At 46.3% G+C, this 19,465-nt stretch overlaps 2 protein-coding genes across 2 annotated transcripts; one reads left to right on the top strand and one right to left on the bottom strand.

The window, feature by feature from the left end:
* The first annotated feature begins 37 nt into the window (after positions 1-37).
* Positions 38-6,849, top strand: PSMC3 (proteasome 26S subunit, ATPase 3). Its single transcript, XM_041459772.1, has 12 exons — positions 38-254; positions 346-426; positions 3,022-3,147; positions 3,887-3,991; positions 4,086-4,148; positions 4,606-4,743; positions 4,865-5,008; positions 5,229-5,377; positions 5,869-5,965; positions 6,114-6,259; positions 6,427-6,508; positions 6,630-6,849. Exons 1-12 carry the CDS (start codon positions 228-230, stop codon positions 6,738-6,740), a joined length of 1,269 nt encoding a protein of 422 aa, XP_041315706.1. The 5' UTR covers positions 38-227; the 3' UTR covers positions 6,741-6,849.
* Positions 6,850-7,301: 452 nt separating this feature from the next.
* LOC121349412 (transmembrane protein 178B-like) lies at positions 7,302-18,702 on the bottom strand. Its single transcript, XM_041459775.1, has 4 exons — positions 18,291-18,702; positions 11,422-11,535; positions 10,073-10,210; positions 7,302-8,940 (listed from the first exon to the last, which is right to left on the bottom strand). Exons 1-4 carry the CDS (start codon positions 18,670-18,672, stop codon positions 8,696-8,698), a joined length of 879 nt encoding a protein of 292 aa, XP_041315709.1. The 5' UTR covers positions 18,673-18,702; the 3' UTR covers positions 7,302-8,695.
* Between the last annotated feature and the right edge of the window lie 763 nt (positions 18,703-19,465).

Here is a 19,465-nt window from a genome sequence, read left to right as displayed (position 1 = left end):
CCGGCCGCTCCCCGCCCCGCCGGCAGATTCGGCACGGCCGCGGGTGCCGGGGCCCCAATCGGGGCGGCGGCGGCGGCAGCGCCGGGGGAGGGGAAGGTGCACGAAACCCCCGTCCCGCCCGTCCCGCCCGTGGCGCTGCGCCCGCCCTGCGCCGCCGGGAACCGCAGTGCGGAATCTGCCGCGCCGAACCCGCCGCGCCGTGCGCGTGCCCGCGGGCCGGCAGAAAGATGGCGTCGGTGTGGGATGAGTCGGAGGTGAGGGGCCGGGGCCGGGCCGGGGGCGGCGGCGGGGCCGGGGCGAGCCGCGGGCCGGGCTGAAGGTAACGCTGCCGTTGTGCCCCCGCAGGACGGCGTCGGCGAGGAGGTGCTGAAGATGTCCACGGAGGAGATCGTGCAGCGCACCCGCCTCCTCGACAGCGAGATCAAGGTAGCGGCCGAGGAGCGGAGCCGGGCCGCCCTCCCGGGAACTCTGTGCTGCTGTTGTTCGGGGCGGGCGGGTTAGCACAGCCACGGGCCAGCATAAAATTAAACCCTGTTAATTGACTCGAGAACGGCAGATTGAGGAATACTGAACCGCAGAGGTAGGGGAGAATTACTGGAAGAGCATCGACCCGAGGAATCTGAGGGGGCGGCTGTTCGACGCAGCCATGAATGCTTTAGCTAAAGTTACACAGGGGAGGGAGAAGTCTGTTCTGTGGCCTGAGTCAGGAAGGATCTTTGGGTAATTTAGGTTGGAAGGCACTTGAGTAGATCTCCAGACCAAACTGCTCAAAGCAGGGTCAGCCATAACCCAGGCTACTCAGGGCTTTAGCCGGTTGGATCTTGATAGCCTTTAAAGACATTACTGCACCGCTTCACGGGGTGTTCAGTGCTGCTGCTTGGCAGACCTCGTGAGGATAAAGATTTGCTTTGCTACAGTCTGAGCTTCACCTGTTTCAGTCTTTGTTATTTCATCTGCCCATTGTGTACTGCTGTGAAGTGTCTGGTTCAGTCTCTTTGATACGTCCTTCCCCAGTTCTGTTCTCCAGCTGAACAAACCCACCTCCCTCAGGAGGGCCCATGCTCCAGCCCCCAGCCATCTTGGTGGCCCTAGCTCAACTCAGTCCATTTTATCAATGTCTTTGCTGTATGGGGGTACACCAAAACTGGACTGAGTGCTCTAGGTAGGATCTAAAGTATTGAATAAAGGGGACTGAACACTTCTCTCTATCTACTGCCCGCAGTCGTGATAGTACAGCCCAGGATGCCATTTGCCACTCTTGCTGTCAGGGCACATTGCTGGCTCCTGTTCAGTTCATTGTCTTACGGAGACCCCCAGGTGCATTCCTCAGCCAGACAGTCACCAGCGTGTGTCAATGCAGGGTGCACTGCCCTCCCTGCTGCCACGTGTCCTCGTTTTTTGTAAGGTTTCTCTGTGGCAGCTCTGCCTTTGAACACCGAGACTATGCCCCCCAAATTGGTGTCATCTGCAAACACGAGGAGAAAACACTCCATCCTCTTGCTTGTTCATTCATGCAGATGTTAAGCAGATAGGTTTTGCATAAAAGAGCACTTAAAAATTTAGAATGTTTGCTGCCCCGTTTTACCAGTATTGAGATAAAATATTTCATAAGTTGTACAGAGTAACTTCATCCTATACTGCTTCAGGCTTCACAAGTAATTCTGACTTACTAATGTACCTTATTAGTCTATAAAGACAGTAAAGGTAAATATGTGTCTTATTTTTAAACTATGGAATACAGTAAGGGAGTAGAAGTAGCCTTCTTCATTTTATAGTAAGAGCATTATAATTGCAAAATGTTTGTAAGAACCTCCCTTCAGTTTTCCTTGAATGTTTTCTAGGGTGTTTTATTAAATTTATTATTTTTTGCATTTTTATTTAACAGATTCTGTATTGGCTCCTGTAACAGTTCTGTCCTGTGAATGTGTTACAGCACAGTATTATGCTTCTAAAGACTTCTAAAAAGATAGTTTCTTGGTGAAGAAACTGAGGTGTGACCAGTTCTCCTGAGATCTCTTGGTGCTCCAGTCACTTCAGTGGGGATCACACAGTGTGTATTTGCACACTGTGTGATTAACCAGGAAAGGGAGGAAAAGGCCTGTCAGTGTCAGCCAGACAGCACTGCAGACACCTGTGTAAATGTACTCACTGTTGGATGGGGAGTAAGAACTTTTTTTCTTAGAGGTTTTTTTTTCCTTACAGTTAGTGTGATCATAGAATCATAGAATAGTTTGGGTTGGAAGAGACCTTTGAAGGCCAGCTCCTGCCATAAGCAGGGATGTCTTTAACTAGACCAGGTTGCTCAGAGCCCTGTCCAACCTGGTCTTGAATGTTTTCAGGGATAGGGCATCCACCATGTTTCTGGGCAACCTGTTGCAGTGTTTTGCTGTCCTTACTGTGAAATTTCTTATATCCAGTGTAAATTTACCCTCTTGAAGTTTAAAACCCATACCCCTTGTCCTGTTGTAACAGGTCTTACTAAAAAGTCTGTCCCCATCTTTCTTACAAGGCAGCTTTAATGAGGTCTTCCTGGAGCCCTCTCTTCTCCAGGCTGAATCATAGAATGCTCTGTGTTGCAAAGGGCTTTAAAGGTCATCTAGTTCCAACCACCTTGCAAAAAAAACCTAAAATAGGTGTGTATATGTAGTTACTTGTGTATCTGTATATATTAAAAGATCACATCCAAACCAAGCCACAGTTGCCATATCTGGGCCATATTGTTATGTAGGTTATATTGCAGCCCTGTAAGCTGTTGCACTGATTAGGCTGAGGCTACCAAGTGACACCGGGAAGAAATTGTTTGGGGTTATTGATTAGTTAGAGACCAAATGGCCTGTGTAGCCTTGATTCCTAACAAATTTTGGCTAATTTGCTGGCTTTGCTTTTTTATATATTACATTTCCCTTTATTCCTCAGACTTACATTTCTGTAACTGTTTGCTTTTGGAACACTATATTAATTTTATCTTGCCTCAGTTTTCTGACACGATTCCTTTTTCTTTCTTCTGTGTACCAATTGCAGATCATGAAGAGTGAGGTACTGAGAGTGACCCACGAGCTCCAGGCCATGAAAGACAAGATCAAAGAAAACAGTGAAAAGATCAAAGTGAACAAAACCCTGCCATACCTTGTCTCCAATGTTATTGAGGTGAGGGTTGTGGGCATTTACATAGTAACATGAGAAGTGTGTGAAATTTATAGTGGCAGGGAGAAAGGCAGGGAACTCACCAGGGATTCAAGACCTGGAGTATTCTCAGACTTCCAGTGCTGCCAGAGCCAGGACTTTCTGGTTTTTCTGTTGTTTTTATTTGTGACCTAAAGTGCACGTCTCTTGCCCACTTGTTCTCTGGGTCATTCCTTAAGCTTTGGGTACTGTTCATCTGTACTTAAAAACCATCAGAGGGTGGCACAGCCCTTCTGAGTGTAAACTTGAGCATCTGAAATTGGACACATGCTCTCTGTAACTTGTGAAACAGCAAATGAAAGGCCATGGCTGTTACTCCATCACATTATTTTTGTAATTCAGTAATTCTGATGATAGGAAGAAGAATGCTGATAGTTTGCAATTAAAAATGGGATTGCTGTGTACTACTGTTTAAAAACTTAATGAGCTTAAGCCTTAATGTGAGCTGCTGTATGGGAGAAGGAATCTGTGCCATTAGCTACTACTTTGTTCTGGATTTTGTAACGCCTTTCTATGCACTACTGTGTGCGCTGCTTCATAAGGAAAGGAAGAAACCAATTTTTACAGGATGGCTTTAATGCCTTCAGGACTCTGCTGCTGATGGATGATGGAAAGTTTTATTTCTTCTAATGCATGTATGTTGGAAGCATTAATCCTACTAGCCTGGTTACATTGTTATGAACTCTTTCACCCTGGTTTTCAGCTGCTGGATGTTGACCCAAATGACCAGGAGGAGGATGGAGCAAACATTGACCTGGATTCCCAGAGAAAGGGCAAGTGTGCTGTGATCAAGACCTCTACACGTCAGGTAAGACCCATCTGCCCAACCGAGTGTGAGGAATGATGCAAAGGATCTTCTCCTGGTACATCTGGTTTTGCTCACTTTGATTTCTTTTTAACAGACATATTTCCTGCCTGTTATTGGGTTGGTTGATGCTGAGAAGTTGAAGCCTGGAGATCTGGTGGTGAGTGATTGTATTGTGAGAGTTGGATATGATGGTGGCCAGAAAACTGCATATGTCTTGCCTTTAAGAAAGAAGACAAATCTGTCCAGATTTCCCCAAGACCATTTCTCTACTAAAATTTTCATAGATAGGTATTATGGGTTCAGTTACTACTGTTTGTAGTAAAGAAAAGCAGTTTGGGGTGTGTGCCTTTTATACATACAATTAGGTGCTGAAAGTTTAAAGATCGCTTAGTAAGTTTTTTAAACCCTGTCTTTTTATTGTAAATAAACTGGACCACTCGTTTAAAATGTGACTGTGGCATTGTCCACTCTGCCAAGCTGGGGTGATTTGATGAATGCCAGTGTCAAAGCTGGTTATTCTTGCATCCTTGAGGTCTAGTAAATCAGCTTTGATTGCGTGTTTATTAAGTGCTATCTGAAGGAACCTGTTAAAAGCAAAGGACTTGTGTTTACAGGGGGTGAACAAAGACTCTTACTTGATCCTGGAGACTCTGCCTACGGAGTATGATTCACGGGTGAAGGCCATGGAGGTGGATGAGAGGCCCACCGAGCAGTACAGTGACATCGGGGGGCTGGATAAACAAATCCAAGAGGTGCTACTTTATGTATAGATTCTGGTGTGGACAACAGTCTTTGAACTTCAACTCTAAAGCAGACAGCCTGGATCTGTGGAGAAAAATGGGTTTATATATTAATATTTTTCTTTTGTTGTAGCTTGTGGAGGCGATTGTCCTGCCGATGAATCATAAGGAGAAATTTGAAAATTTGGGTATACAGCCACCCAAAGGAGTCCTGATGTATGGGCCTCCAGGAACAGGGAAGACACTTCTGGCTCGAGCATGTGCTGCCCAGACCAAGGTAAAAGGAACCCGTGAAAGTGTGTGCAGCTGTAGAATAGTACCTGACAAAGAGTAAGAACACCTCCAGGGGAAGAAGGTCATACACACAAATTGGTGTTACAAAGGCTGGGATTTTCCTATTTGCTTGCTTGCTTGTTTTAATTAAGGACTTCTTATAGTACTCAGAAGTGACCCTATTGTGAAATGAGGCCTAGGATTGATTCTCTTTCCCTTCCCAGGCCACGTTCCTGAAGCTGGCAGGTCCACAACTTGTGCAGATGTTCATTGGTGATGGAGCGAAGCTGGTACGCGATGCTTTTGCTCTTGCGAAGGAAAAAGCTCCTTCCATCATCTTTATTGACGAACTGGATGCCATTGGCACTAAAAGGTGAGCTCTAGTCCATGTTGTAAAGTTCTTGAGAGCTGCCTAGCAGCCTCCTTCGCCTGTGTATGTAAGCAGAGTCTTTTAAAGCATGGCTTGCTCAGAGAGTGTGAACACAGTCACAGATAGATAGCAGTTGCTACAATCCTTGGGCTCAGGAGCAAAGTTTGTCAGATCTTGGGATCTGTCTGATAGCCTCCTGCTTTATATAACTGTTTTTTCTCTGCAGCAGGCACCTGGAGATGTTCACCCTCATTTACTACATGGGCCTGGACAACATAAGCCCCATTCAGCTCTAAGGACTAAAAGTCTTAGGTGCTCTGACAGTTATTCTAGTTGCAGTCCTCATCATGGTAGGACTGTAGTTTCAAGGAAAAATTTGGAACACCTCAGCCAAAGAGTATGAACTACAGTCATTCAGTGTTTTGATGTGATTAAAAACATAGGGACAGGGTGGTCAGGTTCATACTGACAGTTTTGTCCTTGTTTCCCCTCAGGTTTGATAGTGAGAAGGCTGGTGATCGGGAGGTGCAGAGGACCATGCTGGAGCTACTTAATCAACTTGATGGTTTCCAGCCCAACACACAAGTCAAGGTTGGGAGCTAGCAGGGAGTGCTGCTGAGGTCCAGGGTGGTCTAGCAGGGGATGGAAAACAGTGTCCAGGGAAGAAGCTTGGTGAATCTTTGGGGAGAAGAAGCCTGTCTTCCAGGTGCCTCACACTGATGATCCTACTTTTGCTTAGGTGATTGCTGCAACCAACCGGGTTGATATCTTGGACCCAGCTTTGCTCCGCTCTGGACGATTAGATCGGAAGATTGAGTTCCCAATGCCTAATGAAGAGGCCAGAGCCAGAATTATGCAGATTCATTCACGCAAAATGAATGTCAGGTGTGGTCTCTTGGGGTTCTTTTTGTCACTCACGATGGTACCTGAGTGCTGAGAAGTGATTGGCAGTCACTTGTTGGGAGCTCACTGTGGGGCTGAGGAAACTCCCTGTGTTGCTTTTCCTATTTGGTACATGTTCTCAGACGTTTTTCCCCATTTGCTTATATCAGCCCTGACGTGAACTATGAGGAACTGGCTCGCTGCACAGATGATTTCAACGGAGCCCAGTGCAAGGCTGTGTGTGTCGAAGCGGTAAGTATTCCTCCATAGGAATAGTACTGGTGGGAGGGAAATGTGAAAGCTAGAATGGAGCAGTTATTTGGAGCTGATGTGGTGCTCACATTCCCTCTCTAAATACTGTCTCATTGGGCAGGGGATGATTGCCCTCCGCCGTGGAGCTACAGAGCTCACCCACGAGGACTACATGGAAGGAATCCTGGAGGTTCAAGCAAAGAAAAAAGCCAACCTGCAGTACTATGCCTGATCCTTGCCCAGTCAAGGTTGTGGCCTTGGCAGAGGACAGGAATAGACTGGACTATATCACTCACTTTCTGTCTGGAGAAAATAAAGCATTTTTTCCCTTTAAAAACAAATCCATGATGTGTTGGGGCTGTCGCCCTTGCTCGGTGTGTCTACATCCATGAAAAGGGAGGCTAAAAGCCTCCTGTGCACTGTGCTCACCATGCTGCCTTTGGACCCTCCTCCAACTAGCACTGGAGTAAACCCTGCTCTGATACTTCCTTATGAGGACCAAGAGGCTATACTGCAGTAAGTGCACTGTGACATTGATGACCTGCAGCTCAGACAGCATCCCTGGTTCTTGCCTGCGCAGCCAGTGAACAGCCTACAGCCTGGTTAGAGTTTGAAACTGGAACACTCACTTTGCAAGGGTGAACACAATTCACACATGAATGATGTTTTAACTTTGTCACTTGAACTTAACTCTTGGAAGCTTTAACACTGTTGCTGGTATGTGTATGTGAGCTCTGGGGAACCAGTCAGGTCATTAGTCATAAAAGAATTCCAAGGTTTCATTCACTGAGCAAGTCTTTCAGTACTTTTAATGCCAGTTGAGAATTACAACTTCCATTTAAAAATTACACTTTTCATAAATACACTGACTTTAGCATTAAGTATCTTACATGCCACTGTATTGTATTTTAAATACAATGTAAACATCTCCAAATGCTGGCCATCTCATCTTTACCTGTGCAGTTTTTGGACACTTGGGAGAGGGGTGGGGATATGAGAAGGAAAAAAAGACTAGATGGATAAAAGAAAAATGCACTCCAAAGTACTTTGGCTGATGTTCCTGAGTTAGCCCTAGTACTTGTGCTGGTACCAAGGTCCTTAGTGCTCATTTTGGAGAGGGATCTTGTTCCAGCAGAACACGCATGCTCTTGACACGCTGCGCTCAGGGCATTTGACATTGGAAGGGGCAGAAGCCACATGTTCCTGAGGAAAATACACTGTGGTTCCTTTGGACTTTAATATTAGAGGGGGCTGTACATCTGCTATTTTAGCAGTACTGTTATTTGAGCTCGGGGAGAATTACTCATCTCCTTTCACAGAACAGGAGTTGCACCCAGAAGTTAGTTCAGAAGTGAAAGCTGATGCTGGCATCTCAAACTATGACACATTTTGAAAAATGTACCTCTGGTGGAATAGTAAAAGCTGCATGTTGCGTACAACTCCCCATTAAAACAAGGGTATGTTACTTAGCCAGATGAGTAATTTTCACTGTGTAAGAAGCTGAGAAAAACTTCCCTCTGTTTTCCCAGAGTCCTTAAGAGTTTTCTTGGAGACTTGCTGCTCAGTTACAGCTAGCTCCTTTTGGAAATAGTTTGAGTAGTGAGTAAATAGCTGAATCCACAGCATGGAATAGCACAGGTTTCTGATTTAAATAAATTAATACTAAGAATGGGCTAATTCTTTGGCCTCAACCTCGGCTTAGATCAAGGTTCTTTTGGGAAAGGATGGCCTGAGCCAACACTAGACATGCCTGTTGCAAAAGTGTTCAAGCCAACTTCACTTAGCTCCTTGCCCTAAATTGGGTCTGAACTACACAGACCTGCAGCAATAGAGTTGGTGCGTAAACATCCCTTACAACTGGACAATAACAGGACCATGGAGGTACAGTTCAAAAAACAGCACAAAAAAAGACACAATCTTGGACTTAATCCCTTGTAAACAGAAGAAAAACAAATTGAAAGAACTGTCCCCCTTAAACCATCAATGATCAAGTTGCCAATAATTCAAACCTGGAGTTACTTGCAATGTCCGTGTCTGCGACTGGAGGCTGTAGCAGCGTTCCATGGGCTGGCATTTCGACAGCTCTGGCACTGCTCTCCACACGCCGACATGCCACCTCTTCCTGGTGTTAACCCACAGCTCTGCCCAGGCTGCGCTTTCCAGAGTCTCTCCTCGCTCTCTCTGGGGTCACACGGCCCCGTTCTCTTGTCTGGGTTTTTGTACGGATGCCCGGGAGGTGTTGAGTGATGGGGCCAAAGTGCAGAGGAACCCAGCCAGCAGGGTGAGGCCCAAGCCCCCCCAGGCACAGAACATGGACCAGCCATAGCCATGACTGATGTCCTCTGGCAGCCCATAGACGTAGCGAGGATAGCGGGATAACTCAAAATTGATCCCAGCTACGCAAGTGCAGAGTGAGATGATACAGCAAGTACCTGCAGGAGAAAAGCAAGAGGGTTCTACACTGCCCTCAGACAGGTTAATTATGCTCTGTTTTTTTCCCTCAGTATTTTCAAAATCATGAATTTTCAAAATCAAGAATTACCCTTAGGGTTTTTTCTGCAGTCTTACCAGCCACTCTCCTTATAAGGCAGAGAGAAAAAAAAAATAAAGGAAAATATGTAGGACTACAGGATACCTTTCTTCACAAAAAACCACTACTACCTTAGCACCTTTCATTGCAATTTTGAGCTCAGTCATAGTTCACCATGCTTTGATTCTCCTGAGACTATTTCCAGTGTCTAATGTCATCAGGTTCCAGACAGTACTTGGCCAGTTTCTGCTGTGAAAGGTAATTAGCTCACCAAATCCCAGGGCTGCAAAGTGCAGCACTTTTTGGTTTCCACTAGGAGCACCCACACTTCTGCCAGCTGTACTCTAGGCCCAGATTTTTGTCATCTGCTACACATTCACTGAACACCTACATAGAGGAGAAAAAAGCCTAAGAAGTATGTTTAATATACACTAGTACACTAGACTCCAGGTCTATACTGCCCATTTTCAGGTTGAAAAATCAAAGTTCAGAAAAACCTTTGACCATTCAGAAAGTCTCCTCCCACCCAGGACAAACAGATGTAACACCCCTGGCAAGCACTGAGCTCACATCCTTATCACTGGGCCGATGTCCTCCCAGACTTGGCTGGTTTGGACTTCCTCATTACATGAAGATCTAAGCATCTCTGAGTACCAGAAAGATGCTCTACATTAACCTCTGTTTGTCATGATTCCTAGGGAAAGCTGGGCTGAGCTGTCTGACAGGAGCCACAGGCTGCACACTTGGAGCAAGCCAGAGGACTGTGCTCATTGTGCACATGGTCCCCGTGGCTACACACCAGCTCTCTAGAGCAGAAGGCTCATACACACACATCAGGGTCTACTGAGAAACATGCAGTACCCACACAAGCACAGATCCTGCCCAGTGCTGGAAGCAGTAACTGCACTGTGCTGACAGTTTGCTGCACTAAGTAACTGCTTCATGTAGTTGTTGTGTCCTGACTTTACTTTTATTTTTACAAGGCAGCAATACTGAATGTGGTGACTTGAGGAGCAGAAGCAAAAGGCTCTCACCTCCCATTAGGAAGAGCAGCCCAGCCACGTACTGCATGAGCTCCTGCTGTTTGCAGCAGCCCAGCACACCAATGATCCACCCAAACAGGATGATGGAGACTGCCATGCCAATGAAGCCAGCCGTCATCCTCCGCAGATCTGGAGGAAAAGGAGAAAAGCAAGACAAAAGACATGAAGATGGCAGTACCTAGAGAAAACAGCCAGTGCAGAGGCCAGATGTGGATTTACTGGTTCTAAGTTTATACTTCAAGCATGGACTTCTCCTCCCATCGCTTCTTTGAGGTAGATAGTTTGCCTATTACACTGAAACTAAAGGAATCCATCTAAAATGGTTCCATTGTGCTGGACACTGTGCAACTGGAGAGCGTTTCTGTCCTGATCCAAAGTACCAGCATGGTACAGAAGGAGTGCATCACAAAATCATGTTAGTACTGCAAGGGCTTTTTTTTTTTTTTTTTCCTTCTGTGGCATCTTTCTTTGGGATAGAGTTTGTCGGGGGAGAAAAATTTCTGCTGAAAATAGAAACAAAAGAAGCAAGAAGGGACACTGGAGAGGACAAAAGGACTAGTGCAAGGGAAGCACACAGTGTGAACTGAAAAGAGGAATAGTGGGAGGACAGAAGCAGACAGCAGATCAATAAAGTATTATGGGAACAACTCCAGTAACAAGCTCTAAAAAAAAAAAAGCTTGGGGTACCAGTGTCATGAACAGCACTTTGCTATCCATAGTAAAATTGCTGTCCTAGTTCAGTCTCCAGCTGAACTAGGATTTCCTTGGCACTGACTCTCACATGACAGGGGCAATGTTGAATTATGTGAGCAATAGAACAAAAAAACAGAGAGAAGCAGGAGCAAAAAAAAAAAAACTGATTAAATCATTCTCAGTCACAGGCTACAGGTCAGTTATCTGTGTGGGAAGGACTTGAGCATGAGGCAGCTTGTGGGCCAGGTGCTGGTGCAAAGACAAACTGAGATGTTCCCTAAAAGAACTGGTCACGGGGGGATTGCATCAGGTCACTGGTGTGCACACAGAAAATTGCAACAGGATCTATACAGTGATGCAGCACCTTTGCTGTAAGCCAGCTAGGAACTGTCTGTGCCCAGATCCAGAATATGATGACACCTTGCAATTCACTACACACATCTGTATTCCTGAATTCCCAGCTTTAAGCCTCTCCAAATCCCATGTCCCCCTCCAGCTGGCTGCTTGCACTTCCTCACTAATCAATCTGTATCTATGCTTAGAGCCCAGTGCCATGCTTAGATGAGGTGATCCCGAGCCCTCAGCTGGCATTGCATTAAGGCATTTAGCAATGCAAACATTCCTGAGCCCTGCTCTGGGCTACTTACGGAGCGCGTGCCACTCATCCTGCCGGATGGTGTTGGTGATGTTGATGGGCAAGTTGCGAGGCAGAGAGCTGGAGGTGTAGTGGTACTTCACAGCAGTGCAGCGCTGGATGACTCCTGTAAAGAGACATCAGTATGAAACAGCATGAAATCCCCCTGGCCTTGCACTTGCTGCTGGGCTGGCTAGCCCAGCAGAGCTCGCACAAGGGAAGCCTTCAGTAACAGGGTAAATGTAGCCAAAAAAGAGCTGTTTAATTCAAAGGCTTTGGGATTAGGAGGGGAGAGAACCTACTAAGAAATACCAGCAAAGCAGGAGCCAGGTGTCTCTCCAAGAAGCAATAGCTGAAGTTAAACAGTAAAGACAGTCAGGAAAAACATGTTTAAAAGCTTTCTAGAGGAACTGCTATGATCTTTTTTGGGATGTCTAAGGAGACAAGAATGTGGCCAAGCACCAACAGGACCGCTTCATCTGTAAGAAGACAGAATCGTAACACTTTGAAAATTTTGAATGAATGCTGGAAAGTGAACTGCATAGGAGAATCTTTTGAATACACTCCAATAGTCATTGGCTCTTTGCTTTACTTTCAATGAGCAGTAGTATCCAGGTAGAATACTATGTTTCCATTATAGCTTAAAGAAAAGTGTACCCCAGATGTAAATGTGAACTTAGAAGCATGCTTTTCCAGAAAGGGATTTTTAATTTAGAAATTGGGGGAGAATGGTGGAGTAGAAGAGAGCAACCAGAAAGATAAAAGAGCTAAATAGCAGAAAAAGTTCCTCTTAAACAGTGGCTACAGGGCCATTACCACTATTTGAATGTTGGAGCAGAAGAACCATTCAAAAACAATCAACTGGCCAGTGACCTAATTAAGCTGGTGAACAATCACTAGCAGGGAGATGCAGATTCAGTGATCAGCTTTGCAAAAGACACTAGAAAACGCAGAAGAACTGAGCTTTCTGTGGCTCCCACAGCAATGAGAAGCTTGATTTTGTTCTCTAACAATGTTCGCTGGGACTGTACTGACCTGGTTTCTGCAAGGACCTGCAAAGAGGAAGCCCCCATTTCACAAGATCAGAAGCTGCCTATGAGAGGCCCAGGCAATTCCAGCCATCAGGCAAGGGAGGGAAAGGTGATCTGACTTTCCCCCCTTTTCAAGCGAGCTCCAATTCTCAGCTGTGCTTCCCACCACCCCTTCCCTTGCTGCGGCTCCCTGCTGCTTCCCCAGCAGCACAGAGCACTTCCAGCTGCACACAATACACAGAGGGGCTGCCCTTCACCTGCAGCCAGTGGCCCTCCTGCTGAGCAGGGCTCCCTCCTTGCACTTACCTCGGGACAATGCGCAGCCACCTGAGCCAATGATCAGCAAGACAACCCAGTGTCAGAGGCTGCCAGTTCATTTGCAAAAGCTGCAGACATCTGAGTTAAGAACTTAGGCCATATAGAACACACCACAGTATCTAATCAAATTTCACCTGTGACTGCTGACTGAACTCAATTTCAATATGGACACGACTTGCATGTGTTGTTGAGAAATATGTATATAGAACAAACTAATGACATCAGATTTCAGATTACAATGCACTGCATTCATTAAAAGTATTATTTATATGCACTTATATTTCTTGATCATACAAGTAATACATATGAAGCAGCATTTTAAATAAGAGCAAGGATTACTATTTTTATAGCTCATTACAGAAAAAGCAAAGACTAGAAATGTACATCCCTTATGATCAAAGCTATGGACTTCTCAGCTAAGACGTCACTAAGAAAAATATTTGCTCTTTATAATTCCAAGAGTTTAACACGTAAACTAAAACCTCTCCACCTTCCCATACAAAACTGGTTATTTAGAAATTTTTGGATATAAATTCATTCTGCCTCTGGTTTAAAAACTGTACTCCTAATCCTTTCTTCCCCAGAATTCGAAGTGCTAATTTTATATAGTTAGCACACAACTATTATATTAAAACAGCAAATTCGCAAGAAAAAAAAATGCTCAGGAGTGCACAGATTTCAGGGCTTTTGCTCAGTGCTGACCTCTAATCCATAGGCTTAGTAACAGCCTTTGATTACACCAGGACAAGCTGTTTTTCCAACAAGAGTCCATTTTTCTGAGAGCACAGGCTGGACCCACTCTACTGTGAGCCACTATAGGCAAAACAAGGAAGGTCTCTCTCTGCAGATCTTCTAGAAAAGTTCATATAAGCAGGCAAGAGAGTCAGGGACCTGGAGAAGCAGTGAATGTGATCTCAGCTGAATACCTAAGCTACTTTCTCCCAGGAAATTTTAACACGCACCCAGGCAACCTTCAGAACCTCAATTTTGCATTTGCCATCACTGGTCTGTGTTCCCCATTTTTTGAGTGAATTTCTAGATCTCACTTGCAGAGATGCCATGCACTCAAATATGGCCAGGTACTCCACAGGACTGTACTTAAAGTCATATAACACCTTGTTCTCTAAGTACTCAAGAAAAAAAAGTAAAAATCAAAATCAGGTTTGCAGTCCCAAAGTTATTGTTAAGTAAAGTTGTTTCAAAGGTACTCCAGTAAGTCCTTGGACCTGAGCCTTACATACCTGAAATCATAGTCTATAAAACAAGGACAGCATCCTGCCCTCCATTTCAGAAACCTGCTAGCAAAGTGACTTCCTTTTTGTTTACAACACACTCAGACAAGTACCATAAGAAAGCCTGCCAAAATTAAAACTTTTGCCTTCAGGCAAGGGCTTGAATAGAACAGAGTCATGTGGTGAACAAAAAGTGTGTGTTGTCTGTTTTGGCACACAAGTACATTGGGGATACGGGACAGAAGGAGGCAGGTGCCTCCTTCTCCTCCAGATCATTAGTGAACCATAAAGCACACATCCAAGAAAAAGGTCAGATGGACAGCCTGATGCCAGCATTTCTAAGGGCTTTAACAGAACTCTGTGAGAGTCACACTGCATGTACAATTTTCTTGATTAAAAAATAAACATGAATGGCATCCAGCAGTGTCACTCTGACACTTTCATGGCCCAGCTACATTCCCGTGCCTTCTCACAGCCAACATGGTTTCTAACACCTTGTCCTCAACATGGTTTTTTTACCCCTCAGCATTGCAACTGCAGACAGGTTCCCCTTGGAACTCACACAGCCCTTGGAAGAGCACATGTGACTGTCTCTGGACGAGTCTTTTCTCCTGACTGAAGATGAAGGATGGGAAAGGTCAGAGGATGCATTCTAGACTAGCCAGATACCCAGGCAGAGCACAGGCCCCTTGTTCCTAAACTGCCAGAAACATGGAAACACCAACCCTGCTGTGATACATTCAGTCGGTAATCCTGAATTAGCACACCCTGATTTTCAGTTTAGTTTTTGTTTCCAACTTTGAGACATGCGGGTTTTCTTTACACAACCTGCCAGATGTTTATGAAGAAATGGAGGGATTCATTTTCAATTCTGCTACGTGGCCCAGTATCAGAACAGTTGGACTCTCACACACTGGGAGAGACCCCCTACTGCCCATGAGCAGCCACAGCCAGTTAACAACTAAATGCCATGTGAGGCCGGGCCCTCCCCTCCTTCATGCCCCAGAACCAACTGGCCACTGAAGCTTCCTGGCATTTTCCTACCATTTCTGCCCAGGATTGTAAGGAGCACCATGCATTCACTCTGTCCACATCATCACCCAAGGGCCACCAGATCAAATGAATCAACCTTCCTTTAAAATACCACAAGAACTCTTACAGATCCCACTGACAGAACATACTTACCAAGGGCCATGACCAAACAGAACAAGTTTATTAAACATGCCACTTTAATAGATCCTCTACAGCCCTCACAGGCAATCCTGTAACTCTTTCCACCTTTCATCAGTCAGAAAGAATGGGAAATACAGACACCAGGACTGAGCAGTTTTCTCTCAAGGGCCTCACTATGGCCCCAAACTGTTGTGTTCCTCTGCTTAAGCATCCAGTGGTTCTCCTCACCTTCTCAGCTACACTGTGGTACCAAGAAGTCTTTTCAGTATATATGAGATGTACCAGTCCCACCTCAGAGACTTTTCAGAGCAAGTCTGAGAAGCAATAAAATCCCTGGTTTATCAACAGTGATGAACTTTTTATTTTTAAATTCCTTCAGTTTAGGGATGTTAAAGCTGTTCAATGAGCCCACCAAGTCATCCAAAGCAGCCTGTTAGAATGGATCTTTCCCAATTCATCATCTTCTACTGTCACCATTTTGTAAGCAACAGTTTTTTACTCTACTAATAGGTAGAGAAGACCCCTAAAAAAGATATAGTGAATCCCTGCAGGACTTTACTGCTTAAGTCCATGCAGATGGTTTTTGTTGTAGCATCAGTTATTGAATGTGGAATCCACACAGCACAGGCTCTACAAGATGACGTGTAGTTCTCATGTTCTCACACTCAGAGAACCTCCCATATGTGCACAGAGATCCTCTCAGTTTCCTCACCAAATGGTTCAGTTCTTTGCCTTCTATCTCTTACTTATTGCTAATCTCCATTTTCCCCCATGTGGTTTTTACATCATTCCTTCTTTTGCCTTTTAATTGTATTTTAAAATGAAACTGTGTATTTTTTTCACAGTTCCAAAATAGTCATTTTGCATTTTAAGAAAAATCTCACATATCATTCCCATCTTACATTTAAACATTTCCCACCTCTCAGTTTTGCACTACATTTTCTGACTAGTTTTTTCTTTTAAATATATGAAGTGAATATATTTTGCTTTTTTTAATATCCCATATATATAAATGTATATGCATCATTAGTTACAATGCTCAAGTATGCAAGTTTCCATGAAACTGCTTTGTATTAATAGCAGTAGATAAATACAGGACTAGAAATCCATTGAATTATCTACATGGATAAGTGTATTTATGGACTTAAGTAATTTATTCAGAATTCAGGAGAGATGCAGGAAGGAAAGAAATCTTATTCCAGAGAGACTAGAAAAAAATGGAGACTATAAACCCAAACCAAAATTACCATAGAACTGTGAGAAAAAAATAAAATTTACTCCTCTTTCACTAAAAGGCCATAAAAATATCTGGATTGAGGAATACTAGGAATAAAGAAAGGCATCACACATCACCAAAGAGCTAGTTGAAAACTTAATGCAAATTGAGGAGGAATAGGACTTTAGCAGTGCACAGGAGCAATCTTCAGGTCACACAAGGGGAAAAAATACCTGCTTTTCTTTTTCAGAAGCACCAGATCTGGTATCATGCTTCAGAGAACAGCTCAGATGCAGCCACACCTGACCACCAGTCGGAAAAGGCTGCTTAATCACAGCTGTCAGAGAAAAGACAGACACAGTGGGAATGAGGAAAGGCTGCTAGTAAAGCAGGTCAGGAGAAGGGATAAGAGAGTCATACCTATTTAAAGATCTGATTCTACAAGAACTATTATTAATAATTTCCCTCTATAAGATGACACATAAATCTTTACAGTAGCAACTGCAGACCTAATAGGCAAAGAATATAAGGGGGGCAACGCTTTTTGTAGGGAAAGGCAAGGTCTTTTATTAGAACAGCTGCGGGGGGAAAAGGAAATAAAGTAAACAGAAAACATTTTGGATTTAGAGGCCTTCCAGTTTTACTCATCAAACACTGAGAAAGACCATTCACCACCCTGTAATGGCCTCATGTAGAATGCAGACTCTAGCTTCCCTGTGCGACTTGCTGTGGTGTTGGGAAAATACCTCAGAAAGAGAAGTATTGAGGACCAAACCAGTATTCTTCCCACCTGTTCCCCCATCTTAGCTAATCTCAGCAGGAGCTGAAAGCATTTTGCTTGATGTGAAGCAAAAAAATAGATAAATATTTTACATGAGAGCCACAATTAATATAAAGAAATTAATGAGTTCCCTTTTAGTGAAAGGAGCTCAGCACGGAAATAAAAATGAAATTACATAAAATGGATCCTAGGAGAATAAATAGAGAAAGAAGCTAAGCACACAGAACTAGAGTTTCGAGAAGTAAGAGTCACTGCTGTGCATTGGAAAGAAGGGACAAAGACGAGCTGAGATTCACAGTGCCAGTCTATCCAGCCTCTGCTGTGCAGGACTGGCGTCACAGTTGGAAGCCAAGCTGAAGAACTGTTCTCGCTTTCTTAAGATAGCATTTCCATTTTGTGCCTCAATGGAAGCACTTTTCCCAACTCCTACTCTCTCTGTGCTAATATGTACCTGCTGGAACAGTAAGTCCTGTTATTTATCATTAACCATACATAACCCATTGACTTCATGGGTCAGCCCACTATGTTATTTGTACCATCAAATGCAGGACTTTTATTTATACTTCATGGCCTGCTTGGCTTTGTACCATGTGCCACAGAAGTAGAAGATCCATAGCTTTCTCCCCTTTCACCCTGGGGGCTCTGAGTGACATCTGCCACCATGAAAGCCTGGCAATCCACTGCAGCAATGAGAACTCCCTCATGCTAGAATGGGAACAACAGGTCCCTTTCACCTTGCCGCAAAAATCACAGTGCTATCAACAACACTGCATGTTTCTCAGCACTCAATTAGAAGAAAGTGTCGGGGTTAGGCGGACGCCCACCGAGAGCCAGGCCCTGCTCTGGGTCCCCGAGGGGGCTCTCTGAGGACGTGGTCCCACCCAGCACTGCAGCATTTCTAGCGGAGAGGGAGGCGCACAGGACCCCGGGATGGGGTCAGGGCCGCTCTCGCCGCTTCCCGCACGCCAGGGACACCGGGAGCCACGGCTCCGCCGGGCTCCGTCCGCGCCCGCCCGCCGGCCCGGTCTCGCCGCGGCAGCTGCAGCCCCCGCCCCGCCCGAAGCCCCGGCGCGGCACCGCGCTCAGCACCACGGACAGCGGCGGGGCCGCCGCCGCCCCCCGCCCCCGCACCTTTCCGGATGAGCTCCTCGCTGTCCGGCTCGTAGCCCGCGCGGTGGCAGCGCCTCCAGAGCCCCGAGACGGTGGAGTTGAAGCGGCGGCCGCAGTGCGAGTCCAGCGCGGCGGAAGCGGCGGCGGCCGGGGCGGGGGCCGGGGGGCGGCCGGGCAGGAGCGCCCGCGGGGGTCGGGCGCGGAGCGGCAGGTGCGAGCTGGGCGCCGACATGGAGCCGGGCGGGTCGCTGCGCTTGTGGCCGAAGCCGCGGCAGCGCTCGCGGTGCCGCCGCGCGTCCGTCTCGTACCAGGAGTCGGTGCCGATGGCCACGGCCAGGAGGGCGAGGGCGGCGGCGGCCAGGAGCAGCCCGGTGCCGCTCAGCGCCTGAGCCGCGGCCGCCATCTTACCGCGCCGGGGGCGGCAGGGGCGGGCGCTTCCCTGCAGCCCGGCTGGGGCCGCCGCCCGCGGCACCGCCCCGCCCCGCGGCGCCGCGCCGGGCTCGGTCCCGTACCGCGGCATCCCCCGGGCACGGCCCCACGGGGGTCCCGGAACCGCCCCCGCCGCGGCGCCCGCTCCTGATCCGAGGGCCCCTCCCTTGGAGGAGCCCGTGTCCAGGGCGGAGCGGGGGTGGCCGCGGGCAGCTGCCGGGGGATGGATGACCGGAGGAAGAAGTGAACGGACGCTCCGAGCCTTTCCGCGGCTTCCTCTGGCCTGGCAGGCGCCCGTCCCGCTGGCTTGGGCAGGGCAGGGCAGAGAGCAGCCCTGCTCAGGCCGCGGGAGCCAGCAGTTTTTCAAATGTACACGAAATGCAAACACCACCTGAAACATCATTTGTTGGCTTTTGGATTATGACTTCCCCTCCATCCTTCATTATCAGTTAATGGAAAATAAGGCCTGAAAAATGTCCATCTATTTTATGCAATGAGAAGCAGATTAAATCCAAGCCATTAGTTAAATGCAGCATTTATAGGGGCACAAAATCCTTTCTGATCCTGCTTGTTGTATAGGGCTTGTTCCTCCAGCTGCAGCACTACAAGTCAGTCCCCAAAGCCAGTTGTTAGGGCATCATCTCATCAATTCTGGCCTCCAGATAAAATGATCTAGTGATTTGCTATGCCTAAACTACTAATTTAATGTCCAATTTTGAAATCCTTAGCTTTGGGGTTTTTGTGTTAGAAGTAGTTAATTGGTTCCC

This window comes from Pyrgilauda ruficollis, unplaced genomic scaffold (assembly GCF_017590135.1).
Source record: "Pyrgilauda ruficollis isolate IOZ18807 unplaced genomic scaffold, ASM1759013v1 scaffold14, whole genome shotgun sequence".
NCBI classification, from domain to species: Eukaryota; Metazoa; Chordata; class Aves; order Passeriformes; family Passeridae; genus Pyrgilauda; species Pyrgilauda ruficollis.
Note: the sequence above shows the minus strand (reverse complement) of the source record. Positions and strands in the feature narration are given on the sequence as shown.